Source organism: Budorcas taxicolor, chromosome 8 (assembly GCF_023091745.1).
Source record: "Budorcas taxicolor isolate Tak-1 chromosome 8, Takin1.1, whole genome shotgun sequence".
NCBI classification, from domain to species: domain Eukaryota; kingdom Metazoa; phylum Chordata; class Mammalia; order Artiodactyla; family Bovidae; genus Budorcas; species Budorcas taxicolor.
Window position 1 is genome coordinate 44,639,168 of NC_068917.1, and position 12,157 is coordinate 44,651,324.

At 40.4% G+C, this 12,157-nt stretch overlaps 1 protein-coding gene and 1 pseudogene across 1 annotated transcript in view; both read left to right on the top strand.

The window, feature by feature from the left end:
* Window positions 1–3,427, top strand: part of LOC128052052 (histone-arginine methyltransferase CARM1-like) — a 172,123-nt gene extending 168,696 nt beyond the window's left edge. The window contains 1 exon segment of the mRNA XM_052644521.1: window positions 3,334–3,427. Coding sequence (XP_052500481.1) covers window positions 3,334–3,427 — 94 coding nt within the window.
* Window positions 3,428–10,125: 6,698 nt separating this feature from the next.
* LOC128052568 (voltage-dependent anion-selective channel protein 3-like) lies at window positions 10,126–10,945 on the top strand (annotated as a pseudogene).
* Window positions 10,946–12,157: the final 1,212 nt, after the last annotated feature.

Sequence of the window (12,157 nt, forward strand, 5' to 3'; positions counted from 1 at the left end):
TTAAAGTCTTTATTAACTTTGTTACAATATTACTTCTATTTTATGTTTTGGGTTTTTTGGTTTTTTTTTTGGCCACAAGGCATGTGAGATCTAGCTCCCTGACCAGGAATCGAACTGATGCCCCCTGCTGCTTTGGAAGGCACAACCACTGGACCACCAGGGAATTCCCTGGCCACATAAGATTTTAAATGAGTAACTCTGGCAAGGAATTAGGTTGCATTTTCTTTTAATGTACATTGGCAAATAACTGATTCAAAACAGTGAATAGTTATTTAGGGTCCTGTAGATGCAGTCTTGGAAAATGATCCATTATTGACTGCTTTATAAACCTTGTTCCCAAAGAGCTCACTGCCTCAATGTCTGGTTCTTTTCAAATCTACCCTAAAGCATCACAAATGAAATGCACTGCAGGATGTGAGTGTCAGGAAGAAACATTTTAAAACAGAAAAAGGAATTCCAAGTTAGTTACATGAGTTGAAATAGGAAAGGACATTGTTATTGTTATTGAGTTGCTAAGTCGTGTCTGACTCTCTTACCATTTCATGGACTGTAGCCAGGAGGTGGATTCTTTACTATGGAGCCCCCTTGAAGCCCTCAAAGGACATTACTTTTTTTTTAATCTCTAGCTATCAGTTCATTTCAGTCACTCAGTCATGTCTCTTTGCAACCCCATGGACTGCAGCACACCAGGCCTACCTGTCCATCACCAACTCCTGGAGCTTGCTCAAATTCATGTCCATTGAGTCAGTGATTCCATCCAACCATCTCATCCTCTGTCATCCCCTTCTACTCCTGCCTTCAGTCTTTCCCAGCATCAGGGTCTTTTCCAATGAGTCAGTTCTTCGCATCAGGTGGCCAAAGTATTGGAGTTTCAGTTTAGCATCAGTCCTTCCAATGAATATTCAGTACCGATTTCCTTTAGGATTGACTGGTTTGATCGCTTTACAGGCCAAAGGGCTCTTAAGAGTCTTCTCCAACACCACAGTTCAAAAGCATCTATTCTTTGGTGCTCAACTTTCTTTATGGTCCCACTCTCACATCCATTCATGACTACTGGAAAAGCCGTAGCTTTGATTAGACAGACTTTTGTTGGCAAAGTAATATCTCTGCTTTTTAATAAGCTGTCTAGGTTGGTCATAGCTATGCTTCCAGGGAGCAAGCGTCTTTTAATTTCATTGCTGCAGTCACCATATGCAGTGATTTGGGAATCCTCAAAAATAAAGTCTGTCACTGTTTCCATTGTTTCCACATCTATTTGCCGTGAAGTGATGGGACTGGATGCCATGATCTTAGTTTTTTTAATGTTGAGTTTTAAGCCAACTTTTCACTCTCCTCTTTCACTTTCATCTAGAGGCTCTTTAGTTCTTCACTTTTTGCCATAAGGGTGGTATCATCTGTGTATCTAAGGTTATTGATATTTCTCCTGGCAATCTTGATTCCAGCTTGTGCTCATCCAGGCCAGCATTTTGCATGATGTACTCTGCATGTAATTTAAATAAACAGGGTGACAATATACATCCTTGACGTACTCCTTGCCCAATTTGGAACCATTTAGAATATGTCTTCCTCTTGTTTATCCTCAATAAAAGCTAGACCTGGAGTTGCGGGTTTCACAGAATTTGACTTTGGATTTAAACCTACCCAGGCCAATAATAGGGAGGGAATTATGTCCTTTGCTAACTTGTGGAATTTAAAAAGGAAGCCTAGTTATCAAGGAAATTCAAATTCAGATAATAATATTCTAATCCCAAACATTTAAATATTAAAGGTTGAGAAAAGTATAATGAAATTAGCACCTTTATACTTTGTAGGTGAGGAAGTAATTTGGTGCACTTTCTGGAAGACATTTTAGCAGCAGGTATTGGGAACCTTAAATATGCCTTATATGCTTTAGCCTGGTGAGTCTGCCTCTAAGAATTTATTCCAAAAACTATAATCCTTGATAGCACATAAAGATGTATTATAAGAATGTCTTTTACAGCAGAATTTCTGTCATAAAACCAGATATTTGTTACCATAGGTAATAATATGTTATTTTAAAAGCATAAATATTTAATAATGAAGAATTGCTAAATTGTGCTATACCCACATTACGCCATTGAAAAGTTCGTTGTTAAGAATTATAGAATAACTGCTAACATTAAATAAAGAGAGATGAAGGAATACTTAAGCACCATTTTACTACAAATTTACATTTATAAATACATAGAGTGAAAAATACACAGAAGGGAAATATTCTGCAATGTTAGTTGAAAGAATCTGTCTAATGATATTATGGATTATTTTATTTTATTTCAACATTTCCTTATTTTTTTACAGTGAATATGTGACACTTTTATAACCAAAAGAAATACATATATTCTTAAGAATGAATAATTAAAATCCCCAAATCACAGCCCCTTCAGATTAGTTATCAAGGGTATAGCATACTACTTGCTGTTATTAGGCACTTCTTGTAATTACTTGAGCCTTCATCTGGGGTGTTTTAAATTAAATCAGTCATACTTGTTAGCTGCTTTTTGTCAGTTTGAGATACTAGCTTAGCCAGTTCTTACATGATTAGGATTGTTTTGGTACATCAGTGGTGACCCATAAAGAGTCTCTGTTATGTAAAGCCATTTCTGCCATTGATATTGGTAAAGCTTTTCTTTAAAAAAAATAACTTTAACCAACCAGAAACACCATTACATTTGTAATATTTAAACCAAGAAATTATAGCTATCAAACTTTTGTAACAAACAATTTGCAAGCAAATGAGCCTTCAGTTGCCTCTACTAATATTGAAAATGAAAAGTGTTAGTCACTTAGTCATGTCTGACTCTGCAACCCCATGGACTGTAGCCCACCAGGCGCCTTTGTCTATGGAATTCTCCAGGCAAAAATACTGGATTGTCCAGGCAAGAACCCTGGAGTGGGTTGCCATGTCCTTCTCCAATGCATGAAAGTGAAAAGTGAAAGTGAAGTCGCTCAGTCGTGTCCGACTCTTAGCGACCCCATGGACTGCAGCCTACCAGGCTCCTCCATCCAGGGGATTTTCCAGGCAAGAGTACTGGAGTGGGGTGTCATTGCCTTCTCCGACTGGAGTTGGTAGCCATTCCCTTTTCAAAGGGATCTTACCAACCCCAGGATTAAACCCTGGACTCCTGCATTGAAGGCATATTCTTTACTGTCTGAGACACCAGGGAAGTTTAAACAGATGCAGACACATATAAGATGTCCAACACATACTCTTAAAACCTTTATGAAGTAGGTATGTGTCGAAGATGCCCTAAATGTATGTGACTGGCTGACATCAGCCTTGTGAGATGATGTTTTTTTTTTCCTGCCTTCCAGACAGAGCTATGACATTCAGATCATGGTGCTGGTAAACCAGACGGGCTTCAGGTCTGGGAACACCCTCAATTTAAAGAATCCTTTCTTTAGGTAAGAAACCCCTCATCTATTTCACACCTATGTATATAGGTGTGAATCTCAATTGACCATATGACAAGGTAAAGAGCTTTAGAATAATCTGTCTTCCCTAAGAGGAGAAAAAGCATCTATTCTTCCCTCTCTAAGGAGACTTGGATTCTGATACGTAGTTGAGTGTTTTATGTTCCATTAAACAGAATTCAATATATAGCAATCTGATCTCAAAACAGAGAGTGCAGGAGAGTCCTACAAAGTGAATTCTCCTTCTAGCTGAGCTACAATGAGCTGTGTGACCTCAGGCAAAGTCACTTTCCTTCTGGCATTGGTTTTCTCATCTGCAAAATGTAGAGTTTAATCTCCTTTGACCTTCATTCACTATGGGATGATTTTATGTAGCAGTGATTCCAAAACACCTAAAACATGAGTCCATTTAAGGTACATTTTTTTAATGTTTTTTGAGATCATGTAAGTCAGGGCATAACTCTCTTTAAGCTATGCAGATTTTGTCTGATATGAAGAACTTGCCACAATGAGTTGGATACAACAAATGCTTCTGGAAAAAACTCCCATCTTTGTATCTGTTCAATATGAATGAATTAAAAATCCACACGTGAAGTCAAGCACACAAATAAAGCTACTGGCTAGAAAGTGACTTCCCCCCATATTTTAATGTCTTTCCAAGGCTTTAATTCAGAGCATCATGTCTGTATAATATTGAAAAGCTTGAAGAGAAGAGGAAACTCAAGAAACCAAACCAAGAACTCTTTGGCAACGCTGGGAAAATGAGATGTTGACCTTGAAGCAGGGGAGGAAATAAAACAGGTGAGGCTATAACTGTGTACATTGTGAGCAGGCTGTCTCACGTGGTATGACTCTTTGAAACCTATTGCCAATTAGGGATAGAGGTCTATCTCTAATTCCATGAGAAGAGAGAAATCCTTACTCCCATCCTCTTGTACAGTCCTGCCATGTAAAGCAAAGGGCACAGGTTTTAGCCTCAAGAGAGAACAGATTGACTACTTACTAGTACTATTGAATGTTCTTCGGCCTCAGTTTTCTCATCTGTAAAATGGGATAAACAACATACTTTACTGGACAATTGCAAAGATTTCTATAACATGTCCAGATACTTAGTAATTCACATAATTGGTGCACAATAAATGCCACTTTCTTTTCTTCCTGTTCTCTGCTCATCAGTTCTCTCTGTGAGTAAATAGATGTTGACTTGTAGTTCACTCCAAACATAATCATTTGGGTTTTGGGAAAAAAATGAATTTTTGTAGGGTTTTAGAAAAACCTACCTTTTGAATGCAAGAACCATGTCAACTGGTAACCCTGAGTCCCATTTCCATTTCATTACACAAGAACAAACTCTGAACCAGAAAACCGTACGGAGAAGACCTGAGCCTTGACCAGCCCCTGCTTTGCATGATGACATAAACACAGCGGCCACAAGGTCAAAGTGAGAGTTTCTCAAAGGTCTGGTGGTGCTGAAGATGGCCACAACCCTCTCAGACAGGCAGACTGTGGAGCCAGAGGCGGTGCCCTACCTGTTCCCCTTTTCCCCAACTCAGCAGCAAGTCTGACTCATGTATTTAATTAAGCCAATGTTGTGCTTAAAAATGTGACTCCCCTGGAAATTCCACAGCTTGATTCTGTTTCTTTACTGTCCATTTCCTGCTGTCTAGGCCTCAGCATCCTCAGTGGAGGTATGGGCTAAATGAGACTCTTGGACAAGTACTTGGTACATAGTAGGTGCTTGGTTGAATGTTCCAAAGTGATTATTTCCTTCTGCTCCCCCACGTTCAGCTCTGATTTGCTATTGCATCAACGAGAAGCAGCCCAAGGGTGTGTGTGTGTGTGTCGTATGTGAATACTGAGGAGAATTAGAATGAATGGCATTACCTGGAGGAATGATAGGTAATTTAGCTTCAAAATACCTTTCTCTCCATTTTTTCTTGTTCTACCCATTTTTAGGGTACAATAGACCTTTCTGACAAAAGATTTCTTTTTTTGTTTTGGCAAATCCCCAATACCATCTGACCACCAGTGACATGCTATAAACATCCCAGGAGCAACAGATTGATTGCTTAAGGCATGAGCATCCACCATTATATACAATGTGAAAGTTTGTTTTTCCTTGGACAGGGTAGGGGGACCTTTATTTTGACTATTAATTATTTTAGTAATTTGAAAATAAAGAGCTAACAGCTGCTTCTAAAAGTGAGCAAAGGTACAAAACTACCCCACCAGGGAGGGAAAATTCTCCAGTAACCTAGTCAATTTTTCCAGGAACTGTGAGACTAGTCCTTCGTCCTGTGGGTCCCACTCTGTCTGTCCCAGGACCTGGCTGGGCCACTCTCTGTGCTGGGTTGTGGAAGTGCGGCTGTGACCAGGGCAGGTGCAGCCCGGGCCCCAGGAAGCTCTCGTAGTGGGAGAGAGGTGGGTGTTAAATACTTAACTGCACAATTAATGATGTCATCGTAACTGTCATAAGTGGCGTGAAGGGGAAGTAGAGGTTGCCAGTAGGGTGTTAATCTGTCATCCCACCACCATGGGTACCCCAAACCCAGAAACTGCGGAAGAGCACCAGGAGAGAGAGCTCTGTGGTACCGGGTTGCCAAGCCCCACCAAGAGGAGCTGGGACCCAAGGTTTCCTATTGAAACCGGAGACCTTGATCAAGCTTGCTCCAGGCCTGAGGCTGACCGAGGTGCCCCTCCCACATCACCTAAAGAGCGGTGTGCAGCTGCCACTTTTAGGGCACCCGGATGGCTCTGTCTCAGTTATTATTAATTACTCTCTTCTTTGTCTGCATCCTCTCATACTTTGAGCACAAAGGCTTGCTTACTGCAGTGTGTAATGGCAGTGTTACACGTTAGGTGCTAGAAACACAAACTTCCTTCCATATCTCACACCATCTCTAAAAATTAATTCCAAAGGGAAAAGATATAATATCAAATATGTACATAAAAAGATGTTCAGCATAATTAGTCATTAGGGAAAATGCAAACTGTAACCACAGTGACATTCTTGTGCAGCTCTTAGAATGGCTGGAATAAAATACCAAGTGCTGAGGAAGATGTAGGGGTACTGGAACTCTCACTCATTGCTGGTCAGGATACAAAACGGTACAGCCACTTTGAAAAACAGTTGAGTAGTTTTTTCAGTAGTTAAATATTCACTTACTATGTCACCCAGCAATCCCACTTCTGGATATTTACACAAGTGAAATGAGAACTATATTTGAATGTTTACTGTATCTACTTAGAATCACGAAAAATTCAAAATGAATGTTTTTCAAATGGAGAATGAATAACATCCATACAATGGAGTCATTTTCAGCAATCGAAAGAAACGAAGTGCTAACAGGTGTAATAATACAGTTAAGTCTCAAATACTTTATGCTAAGTGAAAAAGCCAGACTGAAAAGGTTACGTGCTCTGTGACCCCATTTCTGTGACATTCTGACAAAGGAAACCCTATAGATACAGGAAACAGATGAGAACTGCGGCTGGGAGGGGGTTCACTATAAAGGAGGCATAGGAACGCTGTGCAGGGTGATGGAATTTTTCTAAATCTTGACTGCAGTTGTGGCAGTGTGTCTTTATGTGTTTGTCAAAACATACAGAACTGGACACTAAAAAGGGTGAACTTTACTATATCTATAAAAATATTTCAATTATACAAAAACGTAGGTGAATGAAAAAGAGATAGCAGTAAACAGATGGACAGGGTGACCTATTGGACCATGGCGAGGTAGCAGGAGAGTGGCCAGGTAAATATCTGGAAGGAAGTGGCCTGGGCAGGTGTGCGCACAGAACTTTCTAGAAGAGAACAGAAAGGGCAAAGGCCTGAGCCAAAACGAGCCTATTGAAAAGCAAGAAAAGAGAGAAATAAGTCAGTGCTTAGTCTTTGCTATAAACCTATTAAAAAAAAAAAAAGTTCTTTCAGTGAACAAAAATCTGGATCGTCATCTCAGATCTGAATTTAGGCTATGCATAATCAAACTCACTAAATATAGTGGATAAATATAGATCTAAGGCTGCCCATAAAAACTCCAGAGAAGGGCATGGAGTGGAAAGAGGGAAGTAGGAGGGCCTGGGGAGGGACATGAACAATCAGCTTGCCTGTAGCTTTGGACCTGGTGGAACTTACTCAGTATCACAGTATCACCTTCTCTCTGTTTTAGGTTTGCTTAGACGATAGTGACAAGCCAAGCCATAAGTAAGTGAAGGCCTGAGAAGTCCCCTGACATGCAAGTTAATCCTTCCTGTTCTGGACATGCATTCTAAATTTTACAAGGATGTTAGATTTATTTAAATTCCCTTCTCCCTTCTTAGCTTTAAAATGTGACTTCTAATTTTACTGACAAATCTATTTCTTGGTACTTCTTTACCTGGACTGGCCCGTTACAGTTTTCTGCATGTAGCTGAAAAATGATTTTCTTTTCTGGTTTCTTTCTTTATTTTAAAGTAAAGCCAATAGCGTTGCTTTGATTTTTGAAGTATTTCAAAAAGAAATTGAACGAAATGCTGCCTCGTGTTTATAATGTATGCTTATATACGACGTGACATAAGAGCATGTAAGGGGTGATCCTCTATTTGCAGTTTGAATCTGTTCTTGCAAATATTTTCAGTAAATCAACAGCTAGTGCCTAGCTCAGCAATGTGTTAAAGAATTTTTGCCTTATCCACGTAAAAGAATAATAAATGCTATATCAGGAATGTTCTCGTTGGCCACGATTGATGACTCGGTGTGTAGTTCAGAGAATAAAGATGGAACCTGCGTCAGCCCTCTTAGTTTTACAATAAACGATGTACACAGTGAGGCCTATCCTTTCCTGAAGACATCTGTTCTATGTCACGCTTCCAATGGCGATGAAAGACGATCTTTCCAGAGAGCAGGTTTTCCCTGGACCTGAATAACCCTGATAGAAATGGGTGTCAGTCATATAAGTGTAATTAGGTCCCATTTGTTTATTTTTGCTTTTATTTCCATTACTCTGGGAGGTGGATCATAGAGGATCCTGCTATGATTTACATCAGAGAGTGTTTTGCCTATGTTCTCCTCTAGGAGTTTTATAGTTTCTGGTCTTACATTTAGATCTTTAATCCATTTTGAGTTTATTTTTGTGTATGGTGTTAGAAAGTGATCTAGTTTCATTCTTTTACAAGTGGTTGACCAGTTTTCCCAGCACCACTTGTTTAAAGAGATTATCTTTTCTCCATTGTATATTCTTGCCTCCTTTGTCAAAGATTAGGTGTCCATAGGTGCATGGATTTATCTCTGGGCTTTCTATTTTGTTCCATTGATCTATATTTCTGTCTTTGTGCCAGTACCATACTGTCTTGATGACTGTGGCTTTGTGGTATAGCCTGAAGTCAGGCAGCTTGGTTCTTCCATTATTAGGTCTTCTGCCCTTTTTTCGATTGGGTTGTATTTTGTTGTTGTTGCATTATATGAGGTGTTTGTATATTTTGGAAACCAAGCCCTTGTCGGTCACATAATTTGCAAATGTTTTCTCCCAGTATGTAGGTTGTTTTTTCATTTTGTTCATAGTCTCCTTTGCTGTGCAAACCTTGTAAGTTTGCCCATTTGTTTATTTTTGTTTTTATTTTTATTGCCTTGGGAGACTGACCTAAGAAAACACGGGTACAATTTATGAATCCTGATAATGGTCTAATTGCTTTTCAAGAAACTGTAACCTGGATTATGGAAACAATATGGCTGATGCTGCTGCCTCCACCCAAACCCAACGCAGACATTTATAATCAATCCCCACACTCTTTCCCACTGAACCCTGATATGACCTCACAGTTCTTCTTAGCCTGACACCCTTGGAAGCCTTTATGAGTCTGTAGAAGTGGGCACAGGAGATGAAATCCAATCACTTTTAATGACTCTAACCATTGATATTATTTCCCAATCTTTGAACAGTCTTAAAAATTTGTAGTATTATGGATTTATAATTTTTCTGGAGCACAAATTTGATACTGATATCTGCTACAAGGTCAGTATGAGGGGAGTGTCTTTTTGTCAGTAGCTCAGAGGATGCCCCTCCATGTAATCAGTAACTCCTAAAAACTGTCATTGTCTTCACCTTATTTTGGGACTTCCCTGGTGGCTCAGATGGTAAAGAATCTGCTTGTAATGCAGGAGACCCAGCTTCGATCCCTGAGTTGGGAAGATGCCCTGGAGAAGGAGATGGCAGCTCACTCCAGTATTCTTGCCTGGGAAATCTCATGGACAGAGGAGCCTGGTGGGCTCTAGTCCATCAGGTTGCGAAGGGTTGGACACTACTGAGCAACTAGCACTTTCCACACTTTCACCTTATTTTTAGAAATGTAAGCTCTTAAACAAGTCACTAAACCAATGATGTAGGGTAGAGCTTATTTTAATGGAGGAATTTAATAACTTTTTCTTATCTCAGTCCTGTATCTATGGAATTCTCAAGAATCAAAGGGAATTACTTATTAAGCACTAATTTACTGTGTTTTGTGGGGAAATTACATTACCATAGTATTTGCAAGTTTGAAAGTGACCTCAAAGCATGTCTCCTCTGAATATCAAGAGAAAATGAATTTAGGGAAACCTTGGAAACCTCAATCCTTCATGAAACCATCACATTATAATTAAGACAAGGTCAGATCAGTGGTCTGAAGAAGACCTTCAGCAGTGCCTTGGTGGAGCAGACAGGCCCTTGGGTAGGAGATATGTATAACACACCAACTTACTATGACCCATTGAAGACTACCAACAATGCCTTCAACAGAGGATATCGATTTGGCATGACTGAAAACGATCTGAGAACCAGGTCATATAGTGGAGTGGAATTTCCTACTTCTGGCCTTGCTTACTTACACTGATTTAGAGAAAGCATCAGGCAACCTAGAGACCAAATACATGATCTGTAATTGTGGACTGACCTTCACCCAAGAGTGAAACACAGACAGTACTCGGGACAGAAATCTCTTTGGAGAACAAGTTGGAAAAAAGGTTGTTTGTATCAAGCACAGGAAAGAAGAGTAGGAAATTGAAGGCCTCCTATAAATGGGCTTGTTTCCATCTTGGCAATAATGTTGACATAGATATTTCTGGACCAGTTATCTATGACTGAGCTTTGAAGGTTGGCTTGCTGGCTATCACATGAGTTTTGACACAGCCAAATCCAAACTGTCACAGAGTAATTTCACTCTGGGTTACAAGGCTTCAGACTTCTAGCTACAGCCTTACTTGAACTATGGCACTGAATTTGGAGGGTTGATCTACCAGAAGGTAAATGAGAAGATCAGAACATCAATAAACCTTGTGTAGATTGCTGGCAGGAACATCTGTATCGGCATTGCTGCTAAGTACAAGTTGGATTGTAGAACTTCTCTCTCTGCTAAAGTAAATAATGCCAGCCTGATTGGACTGGACTATACTCAGACCCTTCAACCAAGAGTGAAACTGACCCTGTCAGCTCTCAGCGATGGAAAGAACTTCAGTGCAGGAGGGCACAAGATCGGGCTGAGATTTGAACTTGAAGCTTGATGGAGTTTTGAATAAAGCATCATCTTTGTCCCTGAAAGTGAAGAGAAATGAACCCAATGTGTTCTGGCTTTTAAATTCTTCTATGAAATTTCAAAAGGGTGAATTTTTAATTCTTCCAAAGATTTGTAATCTTTCCTACTCTGAAGCCTAGACTCCAAGCCCATCCTCAGGGAGGTGCTTGAAGGCATGCCTAGAAGTCGTCATGTTCGTGTCTCATTTCAGTTCAGTTCTGCAGTGTTATTTTCAATGTGTTCCTCAGCGACAGTGCAGTGTCCTGTTACAAAGGAGATGACCCGACCCTCCGGTTGTCCGTCACCTCCTGCATGTCCCACACCACTTTTTCATGACCTGGTAACATATTGGTTCCTGGGCAGTAGTTGAATCTTAGGTTTTGCATCACATTTGGAACATAAAAAAAAAAAAAAAGACAAGTCCAGAGCCCTTCAGAGTCAGCAGGTTGGTCAGGGGCTGATGTCAGGAGCTGCTCTGAGGTAGCCCACATCTAGCCAGACCACTGCGGGACTTGGATGTTGCACAGGCTAAGGAGCTCCAGGATGTATAGGTGTAGAGGTTAAATTGTGCATTTGACTGCCAGTAACACAAGACCCTGACTGAAGATAACCAGTAACTTTATCATATCACAGAACAAGAAGTCCTGAGGTAGAGTGGTCTCCAGGATTGGGGACTGAGTAGCTCGGAGATTTCCTCAAGGACTGAGGTTCTTCCCTCCTTTGGCTCTGCCATCCTCCCTCATAGGTCAGACTCCCTTTAGAGGCACAAGGTGACCGTGGAAGTAACAGGAGCCACATCTACACACACCAGTGTCTGGAGTCTTAAGAAGAGGCTGTCACCTCTGGTGTCTCCTCTTGGTGATAATGGTAGTTAACATTTTTGTAGCACTTACTATGTTCTAGGCTCTTTACAGACATTAATTTTGATCCTTAACAGCACTCCTATTAGTTATGTATTGTTATTAACCCTGCTGAACGGATGAGGAAATGGAGGCAGAACGGTTAAGTAACTTTCCAAATGACACAGTCAGTGAGTGATAGTTCCAGGATCATCAACCAGGCAGTCTACTCCAGAGTTCAACCCACTCTAGAGTCTGTGCAGAACCACAAAGCTCTCTGCACTGCAAGAAAACCTTTCCAGAAGCAGCCCACAGACTTGTCTTCCTGTTTCAATGGCCAGACCTGAGTCACATGCTCACCT